General features: G+C 33.7%; 5 protein-coding genes across 10 annotated transcripts in view; 2 read left to right on the top strand and 3 right to left on the bottom strand.

The window, feature by feature from the left end:
- Positions 1-1,490, bottom strand: part of LOC135837995 (uncharacterized) — an 84,071-nt gene extending 82,581 nt beyond the window's left edge. For all 4 annotated transcript variants that reach the window (XM_065353467.1, XM_065353468.1, XM_065353469.1 and 1 more), the window contains exon 1: positions 651-1,490. In XM_065353467.1, coding sequence (XP_065209539.1) covers positions 651-1,076 — 426 coding nt within the window. In that variant the 5' untranslated portion in view covers positions 1,077-1,490. The remainder of the gene's footprint in view (positions 1-650) is intronic.
- Positions 1,491-4,080: 2,590 nt separating this feature from the next.
- Positions 4,081-10,168, top strand: me31B (ATP-dependent RNA helicase me31b). Of its 2 annotated transcripts, XM_065353448.1 has the most exons (11): positions 4,081-4,236; positions 4,551-4,783; positions 4,873-4,963; positions 5,068-5,302; positions 5,384-5,527; positions 5,800-5,894; positions 5,968-6,090; positions 6,170-6,298; positions 6,380-6,560; positions 6,647-6,858; positions 7,218-10,168. In XM_065353448.1, the coding sequence occupies exons 2-11, from the start codon at positions 4,698-4,700 to the stop codon at positions 7,290-7,292; spliced, it is 1,371 nt and encodes a 456-aa protein (XP_065209520.1). In that variant the 5' UTR covers positions 4,081-4,236; positions 4,551-4,697; the 3' UTR covers positions 7,293-10,168. The 2 variants fall into 2 exon arrangements, with proteins under 2 accessions (XP_065209520.1, XP_065209521.1); XM_065353449.1 differs by having other exon boundaries at positions 4,085-4,783.
- A 1,718-nt stretch (positions 10,169-11,886) lies between these two features.
- LOC135837985 (uncharacterized) lies at positions 11,887-14,615 on the top strand. 2 transcript variants are annotated; one of them, XM_065353450.1, is made up of 9 exons: positions 11,887-12,028; positions 12,177-12,368; positions 12,442-12,645; positions 12,720-12,828; positions 12,907-13,026; positions 13,100-13,162; positions 13,262-13,369; positions 13,468-13,537; positions 13,623-14,615. In XM_065353450.1, the coding sequence occupies exons 1-9, from the start codon at positions 12,026-12,028 to the stop codon at positions 14,023-14,025; spliced, it is 1,272 nt and encodes a 423-aa protein (XP_065209522.1). In that variant the 5' UTR covers positions 11,887-12,025; the 3' UTR covers positions 14,026-14,615. The 2 variants fall into 2 exon arrangements, with proteins under 2 accessions (XP_065209522.1, XP_065209523.1); XM_065353451.1 differs by lacking the exon at positions 11,887-12,028 and having other exon boundaries at positions 12,056-12,368.
- On the bottom strand, positions 14,605-16,641 carry LOC135837987 (uncharacterized). The gene is made up of 4 exons (XM_065353455.1): positions 16,308-16,641; positions 15,959-16,020; positions 15,623-15,874; positions 14,605-15,375 (listed from the first exon to the last, which is right to left on the bottom strand). Exons 1-4 carry the CDS (start codon positions 16,318-16,320, stop codon positions 14,923-14,925), a joined length of 780 nt encoding a protein of 259 aa, XP_065209527.1. The 5' UTR covers positions 16,321-16,641; the 3' UTR covers positions 14,605-14,922.
- Positions 16,642-17,700: 1,059 nt separating this feature from the next.
- Positions 17,701-25,287, bottom strand: Bsg25D (blastoderm-specific gene 25D). Its single transcript, XM_065353447.1, has 21 exons — positions 25,102-25,287; positions 24,723-25,018; positions 23,554-23,717; positions 23,425-23,479; positions 23,229-23,350; positions 22,963-23,153; positions 22,607-22,867; positions 22,388-22,528; positions 22,139-22,301; positions 21,907-22,023; positions 21,625-21,758; positions 21,382-21,542; positions 20,974-21,059; positions 20,790-20,882; positions 19,903-20,715; positions 19,673-19,816; positions 19,367-19,582; positions 19,067-19,285; positions 18,878-18,992; positions 18,692-18,792; positions 17,701-18,613 (listed from the first exon to the last, which is right to left on the bottom strand). The coding sequence occupies exons 2-21, from the start codon at positions 25,003-25,005 to the stop codon at positions 18,488-18,490; spliced, it is 3,705 nt and encodes a 1,234-aa protein (XP_065209519.1). The 5' UTR covers positions 25,006-25,018; positions 25,102-25,287; the 3' UTR covers positions 17,701-18,487.
- Positions 25,288-25,700: the final 413 nt, after the last annotated feature.

The following is a 25,700-nucleotide window of genomic DNA, read 5'->3' as shown; positions in this document are numbered from 1 at the left end:
CTTTATTTTTTCTTCAACGAATACGTCAAAATTCGGAGCAAAAGTTTGCGTTATTTTATCTTTAGGTGTCTATCTATCTGTCTTTTTTTTTTTTTTTTTTTTTTTTGAAAGGATTTTCTTTAATTTAATGAATAATTCAAGTTGAGAATCTGAACGAGGGAACAGAATCCATCTCAATTTGTGAGAAATGGTATCATTTTTGTTAGGATTTCATATCTCACCTCACCTAACAAAACTATCTCTCTGTTAGTATTTATTTTTTGTATCCACATAAACCTGACGAATGAGATATTATGTACACAACTCGAATTATTTTATCGAAAAGCTTGGAACATGAGAAATATGTATCATGATGGGTACGAGTAGGTAAAGTAAACGATGATGAAGACGTCTACGTGACTTATGCAATTTAGGATGAGTATATTGGTTTAGATGAAAATATATAGGGTTCGATATCCTATCGGATTTATTATTCGAGGGTTATAATACCTACACAGAAATCGTAAAGAGACTGGTGACATTATTTACCTACTCGTTCATTCCAATGCCTTCAGTAGTCCTTCTTCATAAGATAGGAATAGTATCATTCGTCACATTTATCTCCATAATTAAACTTATAAAATTAAAAAAAAAAAAAAAAAAAAACTTACAGGTTTATTTTGTACAGGATCCTTACTCCAAGGGTCTGGTTCCTTGGAAGATTTCAAATCATTTTTCGAGTAATCGGAATGCAATCGTCTATTATGACGTTTCCTATGACGAATAGGTGGCGATTTTTCCGTACTGATGGGTTCGGGTTCGGGTTCGCTTCTATCAACGTGATTATTATCAAACCTAGCGAAGGTTTGTTTGATGAAATTATCCAATTTTTGAAACCGAGGCTTTTTACTGGTCACATGTTCCTGTTCGTGTTCGTGTTCTTCTCGTAGATTCTGCTGATTGGATACCCAAGGATCTACATCATCTTGATACTCGTCTCCGTAATTGGTAACTTTTAAGTATTTATCCGAAGAATAGACGAAGGTGATGGCAATTTGCAGAAAAATTAAGCCCACAGTCCATAACGCGAGGCGCATTTTAAACCTGTATTCAGCACACTATTACCGTACACCGAATTCGAAAAGTATTTGCATCATTTTACGACGAGAGAGCAGATTTTGCGATATATTTTAACAGTAAATCATACCGGATACGAATACAATAACCATTTTAATTACCCAAGTACGAAATTTTTTTCTTCAAGTGGTCTCGAATTTACACGGATGAATCATGTAGCTGAATTTTTATTCATTGACGAAAATTATTTCTAAAGTACAATTACAGCAATGATAACGAAGTTGAGAGTTACGTTGAAAAATTGAAATACAGGTAGGTATTCGCGTAAATCGACTCGCGAAAATTACGAAAATATCTTCGCGCCGCGACACTTCTCTTTGAAATGACCACCTTCCGCCACGTGATGCGCCAAACTGAGACTGGTGGATTGTGGATTGGAGTATAAAGCGCGGTTACCAATGCACAAACGGCGTGGTTGGTCGACCAATCATCGCAGCTATTTCAACGCGGTAATCCCAGCGGTCTGCAGAACCACTCTATTCAAGAAAAAAATTCCAATCCGATAGTAAAAATTTGCACATTCGAGTGCATAACAAATTTAATTACGCTCTACATGAGTTACAGGAATTTTGTGACTTAAAATGTTCGTACATACGTTAAAAATAACTACTAACGGATGAACTTTACAAATAATTTGAGTGGTAGAAATACATACTTATGATGTGCGTGAATCATTATATTCAATCAAGATGAATTGTTTTTTGAATAATGCTATAAATTACATATCAATTAACATATTATAAGTACTTTTGTTTTCGAGATAATTCAAGTATAATTAAGAACGAAATGTGAAAATCTAATGACTCCGGAAATGTGTTTCAACTTTCAAGTACCTACCTACACTTACCTAGTTTGTTGTAACAAATTAAGTTTTGAAAAACTGAATTGAGTTTTCCCATAATAATTTTATTCTGAAGAATTAAAAATATAATTTCGCAATGTTGTTTTTTAGTTTTCAATTTTTTTCATTTCGTTCCTGAATTCTTCTCTCACTTTTTTCGAGTAAAGAGTGATTTAGGTAAAAGGTAATTGAACTATACAATTACAAACTGAAACTAAAATTAAAGTGATCCAAAATTGGAAGCTACAAAAAGTTGGTGCTTTTTCCGACAAAACCCCCATCGATTTAATTCCAAACTCTTTACTTATAACTTTTTAATATTGTTGAGAAAACGATAACAATAAAAAACACATTTTCTGAAAATGAAATGGTGAACAAAATTGGAAATCGTGATTTTCAATAATGTGAATTTTTTTTTAATAAATAAAATGAACCTCGAAAGGCGAAAACATGAAATTTTTCATTTTTTTTTTTTGTGTGTTTTCAGTGATTATTTTTTGTTTTGAACGTAACAATTTCAATTAAAATACAAAATATGTGCTTACTTTCTTGAAAATAATGAAAAAAATGACAATATTTTTCAAAAACCGTTCAAATTTTACCCGCTAGTTTTTGATCTTTTTGAAAGAGGGGGGGGGGGTGGAAATTTGTTATCTGGTAACGGTTACAGAAAAATACGAAATTTCAGTTTAAAAAAAAAAATTAAAAAGGACAAAATTTTAGAAATTTTTTCAAAAAAAATCATATAAAATTTTAATTTAGAAGTTTTTTCTGTTTTTTGAAGCTTCATTTCTGAGCAGGGCTGCAAAAATGAAACTGAAACTGAAATATGAGTACTGACAAAACTGAAAGATGAAACTAAAACTGATAAAAAATGCAAAAACTGAAAAATGAAACGAATTTTTTTCATCAAGAATAAAAAGTCAAGTTTGTTTTTTAAATAGGTAGGTACTTCCTGTAAAAGCTTCAGTTTTCATTTTTTTACTTCCGTTTTCAGTTTTCAGTTTCAGTTATGTCATTTTTTGTTAGAAAAAAATACATACACAGAATGAAACGTTATATTTACTCTTCGTATTTTAAAAATTGAAAACGAGATCACGATTAACGAGTGTTCGACAAGTGACAACACAACTCGATGAGGAATAAGAGCTCAGAACTGTTTTGTTTTATTAAAATAGGAAATTTTCAAAACAACCGAAAGATCAAAACTGAATTTCCAATTTTTCAATGAGAAAAAAACTTTTAATAATTTGAACCATTTGCTTTATGTTCAAAGCCTTTTGGCTTTATTTGGAATGAAAAAAATGATCTAATACATATTACGTCTTATAGCTGTATTTTAATTTTGTAGGAACGACTTTGGTGTTTTTGGTAAGCAAAAACAGGACGAATTTGAACCAAACTAGCCTTAAAAAAACTGCCAAAAAATGAACAAAGGGGAATCTAACTGAAAAAATCTCAGTTTCAGTTTTCAATTTCATTTTTCTATAGTTCTAGTTCTGTCTTAGTTTGGTTCTGTCTTCTTTCTTCGTTTCATTTTCCAGTTTCAACTTTTCAACTTTCATCAATCATCACTTCATTAGTTTTCAGTTACAATATTATTTCAGTTTTGCAGCCTTGAATAAGCAGACGAATGTGTTTCAAGACTTTCAATTTTACATCAGTTTTCAGTTCTAATTTCTGATTTTAATTATTAATTTAATTCAGTTCATCGTTTCATTTCTTTTTCCAGTTTTCAATCATCCTAATCAGTTTTCAGTTTTTGCAGCCTTGTGTGATGAACTGATGATGAATATTTTGATGACACCCTTTTCGTAGATCGTAGATGAATAAATTTCATATTTCATATATTTTTTAATTTTATTTCAATAATAATTCAATCAAAATGAATTTTTAAAATTTCCTTTCAATTTTTAAGTTAGGCAACTTATCAATCACCGTCATCGCCGATTTTTCCTACTTTCTTATATTTCCACCAGAAAGCGCTAACAAACTTTTCAATTTTTTTGCCTACTTAACGAATTATCATCTGTGATTCTGTGAAATTGTCGCGGATCCGCAGAGAAATTTCGTTCTTCTTTGTAACCCAAATTGAAGCATAAAAAAAAAAGAAAGTGCGAACACTGGAATCGACGTCACGAATCTTCCATCGCCGTCATCGTCCATTTCGTGAAAATTGGTTTTCTATTGTCAGAGGATTTTATGTGCTATTTATGATTTTTGTTAATGTTCTTGTTTTAAACTAGAGATTTTCTTCGAATACAATTAGTATTTAATACGTAAGTGAATTGAAAAAAGTAAAAATACGTGTGTTAAATCGAGACTCGATTGTTTTGAAATGTGTTTGACCCAGTATTATCATTACATTAAAAAGTAACTCGGCGGTCGCCATTTTTATTTATAAACCGAATTATTTATCGTATAATTCGAAATCGAAAACGTGTAATATTGAATAAATTTTTCCGAATAATATTGGCCGAAAGCGTGTTTGATTTCATGTGCTAAATATTCGAGTCGTTCGATTTTTCGTTTCATAACACTCTCTCATACCGTTGTGATACCTCCTAATTTTTGTGTTAATATTTTGTTGCAGGACTTGATTTTATGTTTAAAAGTCAAAGCAACATTTTAACGACTTTAAAGACGTATAAACTGTTGATATCGCGGTTCTCGCGTTAAAAAGACAATTCGTTTGATAAAAATTGAATAGTTGAGATATCAGTTTGTTCAAGATATCTGAATGAAAGAATTAAAAATGCTCAATCACATGACGAATAATCATTCGGTTCCTGCGAAGCCTCATCTAGCCGCAAAAACAACCAAATTGTAAGTATTATCGTTATCATTTTGTTGTTGGTTTTTCAAGACGTGTTACGTGTTAGCATCTAATCTCCGATTCTCATTTCCTTCTGCAGGGTTAAAAACAACGTCGAAAACAATATCGAAGACGCTAATTGGAAAGCTAAGTTGAAATTACCACCTCCCGATAATCGAGTAAAAACTAGCGTAAGTAATCCGCATCACTAGTTTCGAGTTTTCGTTCTCTCTGTGTTGAAATGTGTCACACGCACTCGTGTACTATTTTCGTGTTTGTGTTTGCTCGCTGATAGGATGTAACCGAAACCAGAGGCAATGATTTCGAAGAATTTTGCCTTAAACGTGAATTACTTATGGGAATATTCGAAAAAGGTTGGGAAAAACCGAGTCCCATTCAAGAAGCTAGTATACCCGTTGCTCTTTCCGGTAAAGATATCCTCGCTAGGGCGAAAAACGGTACCGGTAAAACTGGAGCCTACTGTATTCCTATTCTAGAACAAATCGACCCGAATAAAGATGCCATTCAAGGTGACGATCAATTTCATTTCATTATTCATCGCCTTATATATGAGCTTTCTTCGCTAATATTTTCTTCTGTTTTTTTCACAGCTCTCATTATCGTACCTACTAGAGAATTAGCTTTACAAACTAGTCAGATATGCATGGAGTTAGCGAAGCATTTGGGTGCTAAAATAATGGTCACTACGGGTGGAACAAATTTACGAGATGATATTTTAAGAATATATCAACGTGGTACGTATATATTTTCATTGATCGAGTTATGAATTAGCATTATTTTTTCCATGATGATAATGGGATTCCCCTTCATCGTTTTACTGTCGATGAAAAGTTCCTAATCTGAGATATATGTACTCGAATTTCGTATCATTATTGTTTTTTCCATGATGATAGTGGGATTCCCCTTCATCGTTTTACTGTCGATGAAAAGTTCCTCAACTGACAAATACGTACTCTAATTCCGTATTCTTTTCGTTGTTTATTTTCAATTCACTTTGTTTTTCCAGTTCAAGTCATCATCGCTACTCCCGGACGTATTTTGGATTTGGTTGACAAAGGCGTCGCTAAGATGGAACTTTGCAAGATACTGGTTTTAGACGAAGTTAGTTTCTACCCCTTTCTCGAGTGTTTTTCCTTCATGAACGTTTGTAGTAATATTTCACCGTCGTTTGCAGGCTGATAAATTATTATCTCAAGATTTTAAAGGAATGCTAGACCTAATTATTCAGAAATTACCAAAAGACAGGCAAATATTGTTATATTCTGCTACTTTCCCATTGACTGTCAAAATGTTTATGGTAAATATTTCAGTTTTTACGCGTTTCAATTCACTAATTGTTTATTATTTCGACTTACCTTTTACTTATGATTCTGTAGGATAAATATTTGAAAGATCCTTTCGAACTTAATTTAATGGAAGAACTTACGTTGAAAGGTGTAACACAATATTACGCTTTCGTGCAAGAAAAACAAAAAGTGCATTGTTTAAATACCCTGTTTTCTAAGGTACGTTTCAACTTGATGATCTTACATCATGAATACTTCCAGTCATCGCTTCAAAGTATTAATTCGACTCGTATTTTTCAGTTACAAATTACGCAAAGTATCATCTTTTGTAATTCAACTCAAAGAGTAGAACTTTTAGCGAAAAAAATTACTGAACTAGGATACTGTTGTTATTACATTCACGCCAAGATGGCCCAACCGCATAGAAATCGCGTTTTTCACGATTTCAGAGCAGGTCTTTGCCGAAATCTTGTATGTTCCGGTGAGTTGTGTTCGGTTTAACGTTTACAAAAGTCGTAATTCGTCTCTTTTGGTTTTAATCTAATCGTCGTATTTCCCTCGTTTCAGATCTTTTTACCAGAGGTATCGACGTACAAGCTGTAAACGTAGTTATCAATTTCGATTTTCCTAAAATGGCCGAAACTTATCTTCATCGAATTGGTCGTTCTGGGCGTTTCGGTCATTTAGGTATTGCTATCAATTTAATCACCTACGAAGATAGATTCGCGTTGCATAGAATAGAACAAGAATTGGGAACGGAGATAAAACCAATTCCGAAGGTATTGTTCATCATCTTATTGTGCATCGAATGCCCATATTGTCATCTTATATCGATTCTGCTCGCTTTTGAAACCGTAAATTGAGAAAGAAATGAGTTGTCGAGATCGCTGACAAACCATTTGGATTAGTTTTTTGGTCAAAATCGTAATCAGCGTTGAAAAAATAATATCTCAAAATTGCAGAAGGCAGCCATAAAGCTGTCCAGCGAAATAGTCTGCTCCCCCCTCTCCTCATCCTCCTGAAAAAATGGAAAGCTGTCTGAATCGCCGTATGAGATGACTCTAAATGGCAAATAAAAATGAATTTAGCTCCGTCGAACCGATGATTTTATATGTTACGAATGTGATTCTTGTTTCAGGTCATCGATCCAGCCCTTTACGTACCTTCGATGCTGGAAAATCACATTGAAGATGGGAACGAAAACAACAAATAATCGTGCTGCTATCGTAACGCTCTCGCTAGCTCGATTTTTCTATTTAAGTTCCGTCTGAAGCAATATTTACTTGATTTTTCTCCTTTTACATATTTTATCTCCGCGAATGTTCTGCGCATGATTTTAATTTAATCCAACTTCGCAATTCAGTTGATATTCATGCCATCGTTTCTTTTTTTCCTTTTTCTGTTTGTAAATACCTCTCTTTTTTTTGTACAGTGTTGTAAATAGGCGTTGTATAATAGGTAATTTTTTTTATCGCGCGATTTTTACTCGACTTACCTTAGAGTCGTTATCGCGTGATTTGAACGATTTAGCATCGTTGCTGAATCGTGTACGCAGATGATTTTTGTTTTTTCCTCATTTTTTCTCTTTCTTTTACGCAATCCGCCGGATATACATATTAACTGTCGAAGATCTCTAAAATTATGTTTTTGTTCGTTGTTTACCGTTGTAGTCGTCTCTCGTCGTCGTCGTACTTGGTTATATTTTCGTTTTTTTTTCTCTCTTTTCCTTTCAACTTTTAAAAAATTTGTACAATTTGTAAATATTACGATTTATCGTACGTTCCGTTGTCATCGCGGGAAACGATACGAGGATTTTTTATACCGAAGTTTTAACGAAAAATTTATTCGTTTTCGCACCAACAATGAGGAGGAGCGTCCTCGTTTTTCATATTTTCTTAGTCGTTACGTGGAAATGCGTTTTTCTTCGCGTTGTTTTACTCGATCCGAATATTAATTAGAGAATGTGCACTGAAGAAAAATTCGATATTTGTAAATAATTCGTACGTGTTTTGATCTTGCTTTTGTGTAGAATTACCAAGTGCATTGGTTCGAATATTTGTGATACGTTTTCGGATAATGAGAAAAACTCGTTTTCACCTCTTCGTGTTTGACAAAGATACACGAGTTAGAAGTTTTTTTCTTTCTTTTTTTTTTTTTTTCGTTCGAAGAGCTGTAGAATTTTTTACTTACTGTGGTTTTAAAAAGAGATCGATTTTTTTTTTCTATTATTTATTGTATGTACATAAAACCATCGTTTTGTACTTTTTCACAAATTTTTAATTATGTGTTCGGTTACCATTATAAAAGTGTTGACTGTACTACGAAGTGGGGGTTTTGTGGCCGGGTGGAAGGGAGGGATGTCCGATTTTTTTTTGCAATTGTGTGAGTTGTTGAAAATTTCCAGGGGAGGGGGTGGGGTGGGGTGAAAATTGACCCGATTTCAAAGCGGTATTAAAATTCTTTCTCGCTTTTGAATTTTTTGTTTTACTTTTTTTTCTTACATATTTTGGGAAGCATGAATTTCAATTTTCGAAGTTGATGCTTCCATGTGATACGAGTTAAGTCTCGATTCAGTGACCGGGGTTATTGTGAGGAAAAAAACGTACCCTTCTCAGTGATAGATGAATATTTTTTTTATTTAATCGACGTACACGTATATCGATTTTATTTCTAAATTTTGGCCTCGATTTTAACGATTCAAAATTATTATCGATTTAACACGAACTTGTTTTGAAATCACTCCGCTTAGTTATTTATTTCTTTTCTCAAAAATTTACGTAGTGACTGTGTCAGTATAGATGATATTTTTGTTGGCTAATGCCTGTTTCTTTCTGATTATTTTTTTTTTCATCGTCTTTCTCAGGATTTAGATTTAGATATAATTGAACTGGTTTCTGGAATGGTTGAAGATATTCCCGAGGAAAGGATTGTCTTTGGTTTTATTTTAAGAATTTTGTGGCATACGAGGCTTTGATATTTCACTTAAAGTGGTACGAAATTATTCCCCATTGGTAGAATATCGATGTAAGAAACGTTAAAACAGAATTTTCCATTTATTTATTTATTAATTAGTCGAATTACTCGAAGATATCATTTTTCTCTATCCTTTCCTCGAAATTTTAACCGCCTTTGTGGCAGTTCAGTCGATATTCTACCTAATTTTTTTTTGTTTTTTACGAACGCCGAATTCTAAAAAATGATTCAAGCCTCGTAATCTATCTTTCGATTTTTTTTTTTTGGATAAATAATTTGTTTTTCGAAGAAAATGGCGTTCGATTAATTCTTTTTCAAGTTGAGTTTACGCATACGTTACGTCGTCGCGAAGAATATTTTAAAATCCAGCAGCAAGTAATGGATTATTTTTTTTTTTTAGTTGTTACTCTGGTATTAAAACTGTAATGCTCGTCGTTTTAGTATTTTAATTTTTTTTTTATTTTATATATTTATTGTTTAGTCTTGTTTAATTAATATGGTTTATTATTTATGCTGTTCTCTTTTCCCATATATTTTTTTTGTTTTCTCTATTTCTGTTCTTCTCGCTGTTCTGTTCTGTTCCTTCTGTATCTGTTTCTCTCTGAGCCGACGTAAGAATATTTAATGTATTAAATGCTAGGATGCTGCGAATGTGAAATTTCGAGTTAAAGATAAACGTGTAACGTATGCGGAAATTGTTATTTTGAAGTTTTATCGACGATTGGTGAATAATTGTCGAAGATGTAATGATAATAATGAACCTGTGTTTTTTTTTTAATGAAATGAAACGATCGCTGATGCAGTTATTTTACATCGAAGTGAAGCTATCGTGTCGTTTTTCAATGTTCATCGTAGACAGACGTTCATCTCCGGTTTTAGTTTATTTATTTAATTGTTCTAACTGTTCAAACTTCTCGTGGCATGATGAAAATTTTGTTTTTGAATTTACCTAAGAAAAATAATGTGATCTGAGTCTCTTTTTTCAGTCTGTCTATGATGTTGTATCGATTATCGAATTATGTAATTACGAAAAAAGAGATGAATTTTGGTTTTTATTTACAAAAAAAAAAATTAATTGTTTTTGATTGAATAATAAATCAGATGTTGATTCCGTGATGATTGTGTTGTGTTTTCATTATTTAATGAGTGATCGAACTGTTTTAAATGATTTAGTTGAAAATCGTCGCTGTTTTGCAAAAATCTCAAAAAGTTTCGATTTTTGTTCAGAAATTGCTAAAGTCTTGGTTTTTATCGAGAATTTCCAAGAAGCTCTTGCCTTTCTGTAAAATTGTCAAAATCTTGGTTTTAGCTGAAAATTTATAAAGTCCTTTTTTTACATTTTTGATTTTATTTTGAAAAAGTTTTTGTTTTTTTGTAATTTTTTTGTGTCTAATTTTGCCATGTTTTGCTCACGTCTTGTGAAGTGCAACCTTTTTGGTTCAATACTTTTTAAAACTTTTGTGGTCAACAAGTCCAAAATTACTTGCAAGAATTCGTGTTAATTAAGAAAAAATTTCAAAGAAATCAAAAAAAATTTATTCAACGTACAAAATGTAATTTGCGAACTGTCCAAATTTAATTATTTAATTCAGAAATATTTTGGCAATTCTTCTGTTCAATTTTCAAATCACAACTTTCAATGCATGATCTGATTTTTACCGGTTCAACGAACTAAACGTTGAATATCGTTCATAATGTTAATGAAGTAAACGTATATGAGTTTGTTCAATTAAAATTAGAAGTCATCGAGCCGAATTTGAATTAAAATGATGCTTTCGAAAGTACATAGACAGAAAGCTTTCTATCGAATCACCGACTTTATTAACTTACATTCTTTTTTACTTTTCAGTTTCAGAAATCGTTGGAACAAATCCCGAAGTAGATGTCTGATAAACGAATCATCTTCGGTCAAGATGCTTTCATGATACTAAAGTATTGCTGGACTTTTTGCAATCGTTATAATCAAGTCGTAAAAGTTTATCCATCCATCGAAGTCTTGATCACCGATCAGCGTTACAAGTATTGACAGCATATACTGCGAATTGCCGATGAAAACTCTTCGGAGACAAATTGTGACAGATTACCCAAAACTGATCTAGAATTCTACTTCATGGATTTTGCATCAATATGAGAAATATCTTTGAAAAGATCCACTTATTGGAACTCAAAGGATATCCGAGTTCCCAATTTATCTGAGGATTCGATTTAAAATATATTGAACGATAAATTGGATTTATCTGCGACTCAAGTTTCAGATGTCATGTTAGTATTACGTTACGATTGTAAATTTGAATTCTGGTTTTGTGGATTTTATAAATTTTTCCAGCTTGTTACTAATTTCTGATGTATTCGTGTACTTTGTGATATGAATTATATTTTTATACGATTTTTCGACTTATTGAGTTATTATTTAGCAAATGATAGACTCATTTTCAGCAATTTTTACTGTCTAGTTTTCGTTCTATTTTGAGTTGAAAGTCGTGGATTTTTATTCGAAGAGATAGTTCCCATAAGAGACCCAGTCTTTTCATTTTATTTGCCATCATATTGCATAAGAAATTGAATAATGCCTTGATAGAATGACGACACAACTGACCACTATTTCAAAGTCTGAATTCATTGAATTCAATTACCAGTCATTCATCATCATTTGTTTTGTTTTGTTTTTCAAATTTGAATTTGATCAAGATCAAAATTCAAAAATTCACATATGTACAGTGAAGAATTTGAGAAATGATAGAGAAACGAAGCATAGCATAACTGGAAAGTAATGGTTAGCAGGTTGGCGATAAATATGGGTATTTTTATGAAGTGTTCCCCCTCGAACAAGAACGAAACACGTAAACACGTGCACATGTTACATCAGAGCGATAGTACGAAAGGAGAGGAGTGAACCTTTATTCAACGGAACCTGAAAATATTCTACAAAATCAGCTCGTAGTTTATTCGGTTTTATTCTATCGTAGTGATAGCATGGTGTGTAGCCGTGTTTAAAAATATCATCGACTCATCGTTCGGTAATCATTGTGATTACCGAACGATGAGTCGATGATGTTCGTTGTGTTGTGATAATCTCAATATTATACAGTAACCGGTATAAAGTGGAGGATTATTTCATTTTCAGAGCAACATGGAGCAGCCAAAGACAAAGTTAGCTTATATATTTCATAATTCGTACTGCGACAGTCTAACCAAGTATTTCCGATGGCATTTAGAACAAGAGCTGTACATCGATCTTATATTTATTTGCAAGTGTAACAAAAAAGTGTCGGCTCATCAAGTTGTTTTGGGTTCGTTTAGCACATTTTTATATCAAGTAAGTCGACGACGAAACTAAACAAGAAAACTTTATTGGCGAATGTCGATACGTTATCTAATTCGTTTTATAGTTATTTAGCGATCATCAGCAATATTTCAAAGGAGATATCGCATACGTATGTGTACCGGATATAAGGGCTAGCAGCATGCAGAATATCTTGAAGTTTATTTACTATGGTAAAGTTGCTCTGAAGAATAAAAGAGAACTGTCTCACATGTACGAAGATCTAGTTTTCTTGGGTTTGCCTTCTAATGCTATTTCCTCCGAATCAGAGGTACCCTAACGATTCGTCAATTCGATCAAAAATGTCATCGAATCACGATTAATGAAATTGCGTTTTGATTGCAGCCATTTTGTACGTATATTTCCGGTATGAAAAATTCCAACAACGTGAATTTACCAGTCATTAAAACTGAATATGTTGATGATCCGATACCGAAGACGAGTAATACTTCCGGTAACGTTTGATAAGAGTTTTTTTTTCTTAGAAATCCTATGCAAATAGAGACATTTTATCCTTCTTTTTTTTCTGTAGATGATTGTGTGACGAATAGCGAGCCGGTTGTTAACGGTGTCATAAATGCTGTCGGTAATGCTGATGGAGTATCGTCGTCTTCGTCGTCGTTACCTGTTATTTCGAGTGTGATTACGTTAGGTATAGAATATCTAACGTTTAGGTAGTTTGAAACCTATTGAATTCCTATATCATAGATTTACTTTGTTGACAGATCCTACAGCTAATGTCAACAGGCAGAAAAACGCTACTAAAGAATGTGCAGATGTTTTGCCAGGTACCTAAACTACCATACTCGTTAATAATTTCATGATCATAGTGTAACGTCGAATGGTTACAATTCAACCTTCATTTTCATCGACTTATTTTGTACTAGGTAAACAAGATATCAGTTCTGAACAACAAATAACCTCGTCTGAAGATTCTAGTCGTAAAAATCATCCATCGCAGCCATCTACTGCTCCAAAATTGCCTAATGTAAACAGTACGTATTAGGTTACTTAAGTTTAAAATTTTCATCCATTTCTGTCCTATTTTCTGCATGTTCATCTTCGTTTCAACCATGTCTATCTTTCTGTATAGGTACAGGTATCAAATCAACTTCATTTTCGTCGACCACGACCTCGCATAACGAAGAATCTTCAACCTCAAAGTAAGTTGGGCTCCTTTACTCGTCATCGTTATAGCTTAACCCATTGGGCATCGACCACTAATACGTAGAGATACTCTTGTTTCAGAAAAAAACACTTATCGGCTGTTTTGAAAAAGGTGTTGGTCGCGTGTCAGGATCTAGAATCGGTCGGCGTTAGCGACGATGAAAATACTCTAAATAACCTGCAATCGTGTATCAGAATCGTGAAACAGTGCATCGTAGATATAAACGATCTTCTGTCACCCGAAGTGACTATTTCGTCGCAAGGGAATTACACATTTATCGACGTCGAGGAAGATTGGGAGTTGAAGATAATGCTCGATAATTGCCTCGAAACACTTCCTAGATTAGAAAAGGCTATCGAGAATTCGAACAATAAGGCTAAACGGCGAAGGCACAGAGAAAGGCATAATTCTGCTGATAGATTGGAGTTTCAGAAATCCAGTACTACAAATAGTAACAGCAGTAATGAGATTATTATTAAGTAATAGATATATTTTATATAAGTCGACGTGTATAATTCCTATCGCACGTCAATAAATTTTCTTCCTACCAAATTACCTAGTTTTAAAAATATAAACTATTTTGAACGGTCATAATAATGTTTACATACGTAGTAGGTACAGTTAAAATATGTACTATCTTATCTTCGCTGCGTGAGAGATAATGAACTAAAAGTTCCGTTTATGGTTAATTTTTTTGATTATTTATATCGTAAAAGCGAATTTATAATAGCGTAGTTTCCAATTACGTTCGTGAAAATGAAGCCCAATTCGCATTAATCATTATTCATCTCGTTCGCGTAGCAAATTTTAAGAGTCAGATAGGCATAAATTAATGCTTTTCTTATTTATCAGCAACAGATTTGGTATTCTTGATTTTTCTGAAGAAATTGTCATAAAATTTTTAGAAATTATGAAAATGTATCATAATTAAGAATTGATAACTTCTCCACTAATTTTAAAATTGTTGATTTGAAAATCGAATCTCAAAACTGTAGACTTACTTTCTCTCATTATAATGACTGTAAAGATTCTATGTATTGATACATTTCATTAAAAAACAGATTCAATATTCACGTCATTTTTTATTTAGAAGGTGAAAATGAATAATTTAAAAAAAACTACCTAAGTACCTACCTACTCAACGGTTATTAGAAAGATTGATACTTGATAGATATGTACGAAGAGAAAAATGAAGTTGAAATTCAACTACAGACTAATATCACAATTCTACAATTATCACATCAACACGTAGATAAATTCAATTAAAGGAAATTTTACATTCAAATATTGACTTGACCTCGTAAATGGGCAGATAGATTTGTTCAAAAATACTCACTCCCAAAATAAAAAAACAAAATTTTATCTAAAAATCTAATAAATCTAGGGAGAGATTGCTGGTAAATCTAGCGGTTGTAAAATAATTTTTATACATATGACAGACGGTACGTCTTCATCAATTTCAACCGATTCTAACATTTCCGATATTCCTTTATCGTCATTAAATTTAGGTAATGGCGGACAAAATTGTGCCATTCTGTGACACGCTTCGTCACTAAACTGGCTGTAGAGCCAACGTGCAAATTTCATGAAGACAGCCGAATTCACTTTATTGTCGATCAATCGTTGCCGGATCATTACGATGAATGCATCTTTAGTGAACCTATCATCCTTGGATACCAACATCTCGTTGAGCGCATCACAATACGATGAGTCAGGTTTTCCGTAAACAATCTCGCCGGTTTTTTTGTTCTCTCTCAATGGGTAGTTTTTATCCACGAAATTCTCGAGTTTAAATCGCACGCCGATGATGCGGAGAACTTTCTCATAACTGAGCTGAAAGTTTCAAATATTACCTCTCAAGTACGTCTATGTTAAAATAGATTGTATGAAAACATCATGTATGTAATCTAATTCTAAATACGAATAATTTGTATAATTCGATCGTGCGTTTAAGTTGTCAATAATTCATTAACTCGTCATAGCACACCGCCCACACCAGATAGCTCAAGTCGATTATTCAAATAAATTCAATAATCGGACAATTAAATTCAAAAAAAGTTTAAATGGATTAATTATTCACCTTCATAGTTTCAGATTTACTCAACTCGTCTTTTGCATACTCATATTTTTTTCGATAACGGTGTTTTTCTCGGACGCAAGCTTCTAGGTTAGCAAACAGCATGTCATTTGCAGTCTCCATTTCACGGAGGCGGTTTTCTAGATTAAATATTTTTAATGCATCTCCAGTAATAACACTAGCGTCCGGTGCAGGATTGGACATCTTCTTTCGTTGACATCGTTTTTCGATCGCATCTTCATATTCCGCGATTTCCTTTATAAAAATTACAAAAAAAATATACCTAATCAAAGATAGAATAATTTCAACATACCTAATATTGAGCATTAATTTACTTACGATGAGGTCCGCGGCTTCTTTCAGATGCTCCGGTGTCGGAGACCAGCTGCGTCTTGGTGTACCTAACAGACAAACTATCATTAATTTACAGAATAATGCATGATGTTTTATTTTCTAAATCAATTGTAGCCATCGAGACCAAAAAATGGGCGATAAGTTTTTCAACAGCTAAATGTAGTCAATCAAATACGTCTACAATTTCTTTTTCATAACGAATAACGAAAAAGTTTTCAAATACGAGATACTTTCTTCACATAGACAATCAAATTCCGAAAAATGATTATTCTACTGAAAACTGGAAGTACTGATTTAATAATACGTAATATTGAAAGAATAGAACGGTACTCACTTTTATCGGTCATTTTTTTCACACGCGAAGAAATTCGGTGTGCTAGGCTATTCGTACAAACTCGTTGAAAACTTATCGCCAAGTATCCGCGTTTTCTACGAAGGGAAAATATTCTACGATTTACAGTAATGTTTGTTAACAAAACGTCAATTTGTATTTTTGTTTAAACTAAAATTGAAGAAAACTTGAGTGGGCACATGAATGTTTTAGCAGTGTAAGATTATCTATATTTCACGCTCTACATGATGCAATGATTTACGGAATCCTAGCTTTTACCGTTCAACTTTTATTCAAGTTCAAAGTTTGCACTCCCGCAGTTGATAAGTTTTGATTTGGCTCGTCCTTCCACCTTTTTTCCCATTGACGTTCTCAGTTGGCAAATTGACAATAATGTTGTACCTATGTACTTAGTTGACAAATTTATACTTTACTCATTTTTTCATTTACTTATTTATTTTTCCAAATAATACAATTATTGTGATAGCTTTTTATGCTATTTTAGTTATGTACATTTCCAAAAGCTTTGGCCCTCGCTTCGCTCAGGCTAATTTGTTTTCCTTTTTCACAGCAGTAAGTTTACATTTTCTAGAAAAATGTTGTGAGAATTTGAAAAATGCAAAGATTAGAAAAATGATTTTCTATCGTCAAAAATGATGTCCTTCGGTTTTTTGTGTTACAAATTGTTAAAAGCGTTTGCCCTCGCTTCGCTTGGGCCATTTGCATTTCACATTCACAATTCTAAATTTCTACAAAAAATATTAGGTTGGTAAGTCTCGAATTTGAAAAATATCAAGATTGGAAGATATCATTTTTGACTTTAAAAAATGACGGGTTTTCAGACTCTCAAGTTATAAAATTTTGCAAGCTTTTACCCTCGCTTTGCTTGGCCCAATTCCATTTCGTTTTTTGTTTAAGCTCTTAAAGTGAAATTACTCCCCAATTATACGTAAAAGTTTTTGAATAAAATTGCGTAAGGTAATTTTTAATTTTTATAAATTTCCAGTAATGTTAAATAAAAACATTGGGTCAAATACAAAAATTGGGAGTATTACCTCAAATCACAATTTCTAGCCCGAGCGAAAAAAGTACTAGAAAAGATGTTTCATTTGAGCAAATTTTTAATCGATTTTGCAGTTGGCATTTCTTAGAATTTACCCCCCTTGTAAAATCACTTTGCTACGCCACTGTACCTATTGCAACATTCCCAAGTTTACGAATTAATACGATGATACCAAATACTAGTTGATAGTATTTGATGATACGTTCGAGCGGAATCTGTATTACTCAATTACAAATTTTGAACTCGTTCTATGGTCAAATTACCTACCTACGTCATACATTCATCTGCATAGGTGAGGTCAACTCGTGTCTCGTAATAAAAAATATCAACGAAAACAGCAAAACAAAACATTTAATAGCCTTACAAACTACGCAAATAATATAAAAACAGAAAAAAAAAACACAAAAACAAAAAAAAATACAATACTGCCCATTGTAAATATATAAAACGCCGAAGAAAGCATTTTTTTTTTTTGATATCGAGATGATTTTGAAAACAAAATAATTTTTGTTCGTACACTATACGTGATGAAAAATAAACTACTTATAAAACATCCATTAAAAATAGGTGTTTTAGAAATATTAATTAAAATATTGGTAAAACAGTAAGTACTTGGGAGTATTATTCAACAAAATCAAACGCTTTGGCTTAACACATAATTAACTGATATAAGCCCGCCGTTATAATTTCAATAAAGTGTATTACACGAAAAAAAAATACCCGAGAGAATGCGAACCCTTCCATTTGAAAATTTTCAGTCCAGGATTATAATGTACTCAGAAAAGGACTAAATACACGAGTGATCTTCTTCATCGTACAAAACATACATCGGTATTTAGCATCGAAATGAAAATGTGTAATAAAAATGAAGTAATTATCAAATTTCTAACTCATCTACATCGTAAACAGATAATAATAATAAGTACTAACAAAACAAAACAATACGTAGAAAAAAAATTGGTAATAAGTAAAAGTCGAATTAAAAGGGGGAAAATGCAAACTAAACATGATTTTTCAGTGATAAGCAATTCACACTTTGAATATACGCGAGGTTTGTTTGAAAATCATTACTTAATTAGAGAAACAAAGAAAAAAAAACCAAAGCGTTAAAGAATAATAATTAGAGTAAAACTGGCGATGGGCAATCTAAATGTTGTTGTTCTAGTTGATGAATGGTGGCCATTAACTGAGAATTTTCGCAGTATAATTCTTTCACCAAGACATCAGACATGGCTATTTGTTCGGCCTATAAATAGAAAGAGATACAGTTGTAATTAATGCGCGAAAGATTAAGCGAATAATTTCGATACAGATTTCAACGAACTTGTTTTTTTGTAGTTTGTTGCAACGATTGCCACATTTCTTGAGAAGATGCTAAAGCCGAACGATATTTCGCTAATTCTTTCTCGTGTTGTTCGAGTGTTTCTGATAATATCAAAAAAACACGACGTAAGTAAAATTTTACATCTTTGGAAATTACAAAAATCGATTGAATTAAATCTCGACCAACCTCTCATCGTTTTGTTGAGTTTTTTCTGTTGTTGCAAAAGCACATTACGTAACTGTCTGTTCTTCATTTCTTGACGTCTGAGACGTAGTAAGATTCCATTTTTCGACGCTTCAGCCTAAGATAAAAAATTGAATTAAATTAACCATTTCGAAGAAGAACCATCGGTACAAATTTTCGTTAAATTATTACATTTCGTTGTTGGATGACGTGGCTACAAGGGGCGTAATTATACACGGGTCTGGGCTCGGATTTCATTTTGATTAGTTGATCCATCAACGACTCTTTCTCCAGTTCTAGTTTCATGCATTCTTTTTTCAGTTGTTTCTTACGATGCTTCAATTCGATTAATTTAGAATCATTTTCTTTGCAACAACGTTCGACAGTGTTTTCTGGTACTCGAGGAACCTCCTGAAAATAAATTTTGAAAAATATGTCAATATTGTCAACTCATGTTTGAAGAGGATTATTTCGTAATTCGACTCGACTCACTTGTAAATCTAACGATGGTTTTTCCAACACGTAAGTTTTATCGCTTTTGAGACTCTCTAAGCTCTGTTCGATACCCGGATCGTTATTTTTCAATCCGGTGGTATTTTCGTACAGACTGATGATTTGCATTAATCTTTCAATTTCGCTTTGTTTTTCTTTATTTTCGTGTTCCATTTTTTCTTTATAAGATTGAAATTCTTCTTGCAAATCAGTGACCTGGAATGCAAACAAATAATAAATGACTCGAGCTCGGTAATTGATCGAAAAAAAATTTCGATTTTCATCAGATGAGTTTGCTGAACTTACTTCTTTTTCGAGAGTATCATTTTCCGCAATCGGAGGTAATTTGGACATCATCTGCGACGACATCGATTCGCAATCGAACATATCGCTGTATTCGTTGATTTTGGCTTGAAGATCGGAAAATTTCTCGTCGCTGATTCTTTGTTCCTAAAATATGATGATTTCACGTTGAAAATTTAACACGAACGAACAACATTAATTCAAAGCTCTTGCTATACCCGAAATCATCTTACCTCTTCGAATAATTTACGTTCTTCGTCCAATTTCGACGACCAATATTCTTCGCATTGATCGTACTCGTTCCTTAGCATATCCAAACAGCTTTCCAACTCTTCACATTTATCCTTGAGAGTTTTATTCTCCTTCTTTAAATGATTATAATCGTCGACCAATTTATTATAACTTTGTTCCTGTATAGACTCCTGTTTATCTTCTTCGCCACCGTCGTCGATGGGTCTTTTATCATCTCCGATCGTTTTCCATTCCATTTCGCTCTCCTCTTCGGAAACCGTAGCGAACATACTGGAACACGAAGTATCCACCGTTTGCGTAGGAGCTGAACTCGCGCTCAATGTATTTTTATCGCTACTTTGAGAAACCTCGTCCAGATCTTCTCTCAATGATTTCTCTAAGCTCGAATCAACTTTGAACGCGCACTCGGATAAATTGGCGAATTCGGTCATCGTGGTATTTTTCGGTTCGTCGAATGGCACCTGAGACCATTCGCCTTTGACTGTTTCCAAAGACGAATGAATAGAATCAGCTTTAGTCGCTTTGTCACCTTCAGCACCGGATGAGTTGACTGGTAAACGTTTCATTAATTCGGAGATTTTGATTTTTAGAGCGCAATTTTCTTCGGTGCAGGCTCTTTTTTCTGAGAGTATTTTCAGTATCTCTTTTTGAACTTGATCTAAGCGTTGTTGCAACGTTTCGCATTGTTTTTCCAAGTCATCGGCTGATTTCTCTGGTAATAATGGCAACTCGTCGTAGGTTTTCGCTGATTCTCCGTTTGTTTCGATGTCGTCTCCACTCGAGGGCACTTTCAACTGCGAGAAAAAAATGTCACGATGAATTTTTTCAACACAAAACACGTAAAATTAAACACTGAATAATCACGTACTTGATACTTATTGATGAAATTCTCCAAGAAACAAACTCTATTTCTGAGTACAGATATCGTCTTATCGCTTCCTTCGAATAAACCTTCACCCACCTGCAGAAAAGAAATAAAATAAAAACAAACCATATGCGGAAAGTTGATAAACGACAAACAGGTTAGCGCAGAATGAAACCAGTTCACTTACTCGATCCAGTGATGAACTAGACGTTGATATATCGGCTTCCACACCGCTCTCCGAATGCTGCGTCATTAGGCCGCCGCTATTCATAGCTATAGAACAGAGAAAAAAGTAAATCGCGTTTACTAAACTTTTCGCAAATAAGTCAAATGACAAATGAAAGCAAAAATATTTTAGAAACGATTCTACATCGCCAGCCAGTCGTATTGACATTGTGCCAAATTCGTACTCGAAATTTTTTCCAACGACATAAGGCGACAATTTTTGAAATTCGCAAATTTTTTCAACGTAATACACGTCTAATTGAAGTATATTAGCATATGTTTAATTCCAGTTTCCAAATATGGGTCGATCAAGGTGATCGATTAAGGGGGCGTTGTTGATGCACTTGTCGGCAGCTAGTTTGCAACTTACTTTCCGAATGAACGGAGAGGTCTTTTTCGGTGTTGAATTTTCGTACTTTTGAGAACATACGATGAGTCGAAGAAGCTGCGAAATCGGTATCGGAATTGTCATCGCCTTCTAGAGGCGAATTTCCTCGACGTTTGCTGCGTAAGTTTCGATTCTGCATTTGCCTAAGGTGGAATAAAATCGGAATCGAGGTTAAAAAATGGGTCAGAAATTATTCGTCGATTATTTTCTAGAAAATTATTGTACCTCGAGGTAACATTTTCTAGTTCTACTTCCAGTTCGTCGTTTTTATCTCGTAATCTGTTATTTTCCGCTTGCAATTGATTCATTTTTTCCAAAAATGAAATCGCTTGTTCGTTGCTGCTTTCTAGTTCTAGAACCTGTAATGATAAATTTCATTCGATCAGTAATTGATTACTTTTATGATGACTTGTCGTATTTGAAATAATTTGTGATTCGAACAGAATGAGCTCCAATGCACTCAGATCTCAAATAGGTCAATCTGACTCGAAATCACGAAAAAATTACCTTCTTTTTCAACGAAGACAAACGTTGAATTTCTTTCTCCAATTCAGTTCTGACGGTTTCGGCGTTAACAAGCTGATCCAGAAGATTACGATTCTCTTTTTCGAGATTTTCATAATCCTGAAAAAAAAATAGAATTAAAACTCAATAAACTTACACCAAAATTTCATCTTTTAAATCAATTTACTAATCTTACATGAAAATTTTATTTTTTAAATTAATTCGCGAATCTTACTTGTTTCAGAGAAGCAACTTCGGTTCTCAATTTCGTTTCGTCGTGAAGCAACTGTTCCAACTGCTTCTCCATTTTTAAATTCTGACTAGTCAACTGTTCTCTTTCAGCAGACCACTGGAATGTCAATTTCTTAATCTGCTCAGCGTGTTTTTGCTCCAATAATCTAAGAAAATAAAGTAATCACCGTTTTAATACACAGCTCACTACGTATTCGATTTACCGAAATCGAACAAATGACGAGAAAATTACTTCAACTTCATTTGCAACGAGTTTTCCATTCGCGCGTGGTTATCGTCGACTTCCTGGGCCAATAAACTAGCTCTTTCATTAGCGACTAATAAATCATTCCTTAATTTATCTCGTTCGCATTGCATCTGTTCTACCGACGACCTTAAAAGCGAACAACGAGTTGAAAACAATAATGATTTTTTTGTGTACCGAGCTAGTTTCATTTTAAATGTAACTTACCTATACCACTTTATCTGCGCTTGACTAACGACTACCGACGCTTGTAACAATAATAAATGTGGATTTAACAACGTGTACATTGGATTAGAGGAGTCGTCCATGCAGCGTTGTATGTTCATCAGTTCTTCTTGTAACTGAATCGCTAGTTCTGATAAATGTACGTCGAACTGGGGCGATATACCGAGATCATTTAGGAATGTACTGGCGTCGCTGATGCCGGCGTTTTCAAATAAATATACCAATGTGTCGTAGCTGATGCATCTATAGATAGATGTAAGTGATACGAAATTTCTCATTTTATTTAATTATTCGGAAAATATGTATAATTTTATAAGCGATGGAATATTTCAACTCACCCTGTAGCATTTATATCGACACTCGAGATCTCATTTTCGCTAAAAGGAGTAGGCCCAGAGAGACCAATATTTTTAGCTACTACCGGAGACGATGCAGTGAAGCAGCCTAATTTCCGGATCAAAGGGAATAATTCTTTGTAAGTAATATCGTTATCGGTGACTTGTAATTTGGATATATTCTCTCGAATGATCTGCTCGAAACACAACAAATTAAAATCAAGTTCCTCAGGATAACTTTAGCGAGGTAACTGGTGAGAGATACTTGCCTCACATAAAGAGTTCGGAATACCGAGAGAACTGCAAATAGGAATAAGTTCGTGACTGGCGATCTTGTCGTCTTCGAGAACACCCAGATGCTGACAAAATGCCTCGATTTCAAAATCTTCACCTGAAAGAAAACGTACCGATAAATTCGAATTTAGGTGATCGATCATTTTTCATCTATAAATCAATAAATCATACCTGGGCTTAAAGGACTTTCATTCACATCTTTAGATTTATCTTTGTAATCAGTTTCCTGAAAAAATTATACCAGCATTATTAATACAATTGATAATTATATCGACATTAAACGTATCTTTGTTTCATTACCATAAGTAACTCATTCGAATATCCACTGTCGGAACAGAATATATCATCACCACTTCCCGACAACCCTCTATCAATCTTTTCTTCGTCTTGATCAGTGCTAGCAGGTCGCGATCTTCGTCCATACTTCTTACCACCGAATACGAACTTGGGCGATATTTCTTGTTCTGAAACCAACAAAATCTACGTTACATTTCTCTATCCTATATACAATGGCTGCCCAGAAACAACTGAGATTGGTGCTCGCGTTCGAACACCCTTTGACCTAGCGACTTCGTTAGTATCTCATTCGAAAGTTCATTCTTTTCTCTACAAAATGGTAAAATAAGTTTTTTTCCCATCGCGCGTGAAAAAAAAATACAGCGCTTCCCGCGCGACCAGTTTGGCGCGACCCTCCAACTTTTTTCAATCAGCTGTGATTCACGAACCACGTGGTCTATCGATGAAATTGAAAAACAGATCGATAGAGGATTCTTCCCTCCATAACATACTAAAATTACAAGGTTCTAGCTGCATTATTCAGGGAGCAACGGCGAAGCGCGTTCGGTGTATAGTGATAAAAATTGTCAGTTTTTTTCAGTTTTGTTAACACTCGACCGCATACTGCTATTCTCACCTCAAATTTCTTGGGAAAGTTAAAAATAACTGTCATGCCACATCCACAATATTCACTGAGTTCATCCCCGTGCGATTTTTTGTTGTTTCCGATGCTGAAACATTTCCTTTGAGGTAAAAAGTTCAATGAAGATGATGAAGTGCGTAGTGCATGCTAAAAGTTTTTCAAAACGCTCAAACCAACCGATTTTCAAAATTTTTTTGATAAATGGATTACCAGATGAATGCTGTGTATCGATAATAATTGCAACTATTTCGAAAAGTTATAAATTATGCGAATAATAAACGTTTTTTGAGCATTATTTTTTTTTACTGAAAAAAAGTTGGAGGGTCGCGCCAAACTGGTCGCGCGGGAAACGCTGTGTTTTTTTTTCACGCGCGGTGGGAAAAAAAATTATTATACCATTTTGTAGAGAAAAGAATGAGCTTTCGAATGAGATACTAATGAAGTCGCTAGGTCAAAGGGTGTTCGAACGCGAGCACCAATCTCAGTTGTTTCCGGGCAGCCGTTGTATGATCAAGTGTATTATCAAACCTCAACTGACACTGGCACATACCTGGACTTTCAATGCTACCGATCGGTGACGGATATTCATCGCTAGGAGACTTGAGTGCAGATAGAATAGTCAACAGAGCGTCTCGAAATTGATTAAAAGCGATATTACATTTTCCATTTATACATAATTGAGAAGAAAGCTGGCTTCTGTGAGCGTCCTCCAACTGTAATGTGTCGCATAACTTGATGAATCCATTTTGGTCCAGAACTCCGTTACCAGTATTGTCGCAACTTTTGAACACAGCTAACAGCTGTCCTTCGTACGGATCTATTTCTTCTTCCATCGTGTATTATTCACTACGTAAAAGTTGAAATATTTGACAATAGTGATAATCAATGTTGGACGAGATTAGGTGAGAGTAAAAAGGCTAAATAATTACCTCGGAATGCATGATTTTCACAAACTAAACCAATTCACTGTCATTTGAAGATGATTAAGTGACTAGATAATCACCAACTACGGACATTTTCCTCGAAATTAATTGCGAATTTGATAAAATATTTAGGTTAGAGCTTTCAGAAATATTTCAACACACTTCGTACTTTCGTTTCATGTTCAACAAAACAAGAATGGGTTTTTTTACGTAAACAAAGTGTCATTGGCCTATATCAGCCAATCAGTGAACTGGAAATCGTTGTCAATAACCAGAATTAGCCAATCAGAGAAGTGGAAATTGTTCGTTACGTGTAGCGTTCCGTTTTGGGTTATGGTTTCATTGGTTTCTGTTCCGTTACGATAATTCATGCTTCATGCAAATTTGCTAATAAATTAAAAATTAATTTTTCATATTTTTTGAGAAATTTTTTGTTCAAATTCAATTTCAATTCAAATTTTGCTACATGCCAACTTCTTCTAAGTCTGGTTTTACTTGCTTTAGTTTTGCTTCAAAATTAAAGTAGGTAATATGCAGTTTTTTTGAGCTACTCGTACTCGTAAGTATACCAAATTTTTAGTTTTACGAAATTTCAATTTCCAGTG

Source organism: Planococcus citri, chromosome 2 (genome assembly GCF_950023065.1).
Source record: "Planococcus citri chromosome 2, ihPlaCitr1.1, whole genome shotgun sequence".
In the NCBI taxonomy this organism is placed as follows: Eukaryota; Metazoa; Arthropoda; class Insecta; order Hemiptera; family Pseudococcidae; genus Planococcus; species Planococcus citri.
This window is presented reverse-complemented; position numbering and strand designations above follow the sequence as displayed.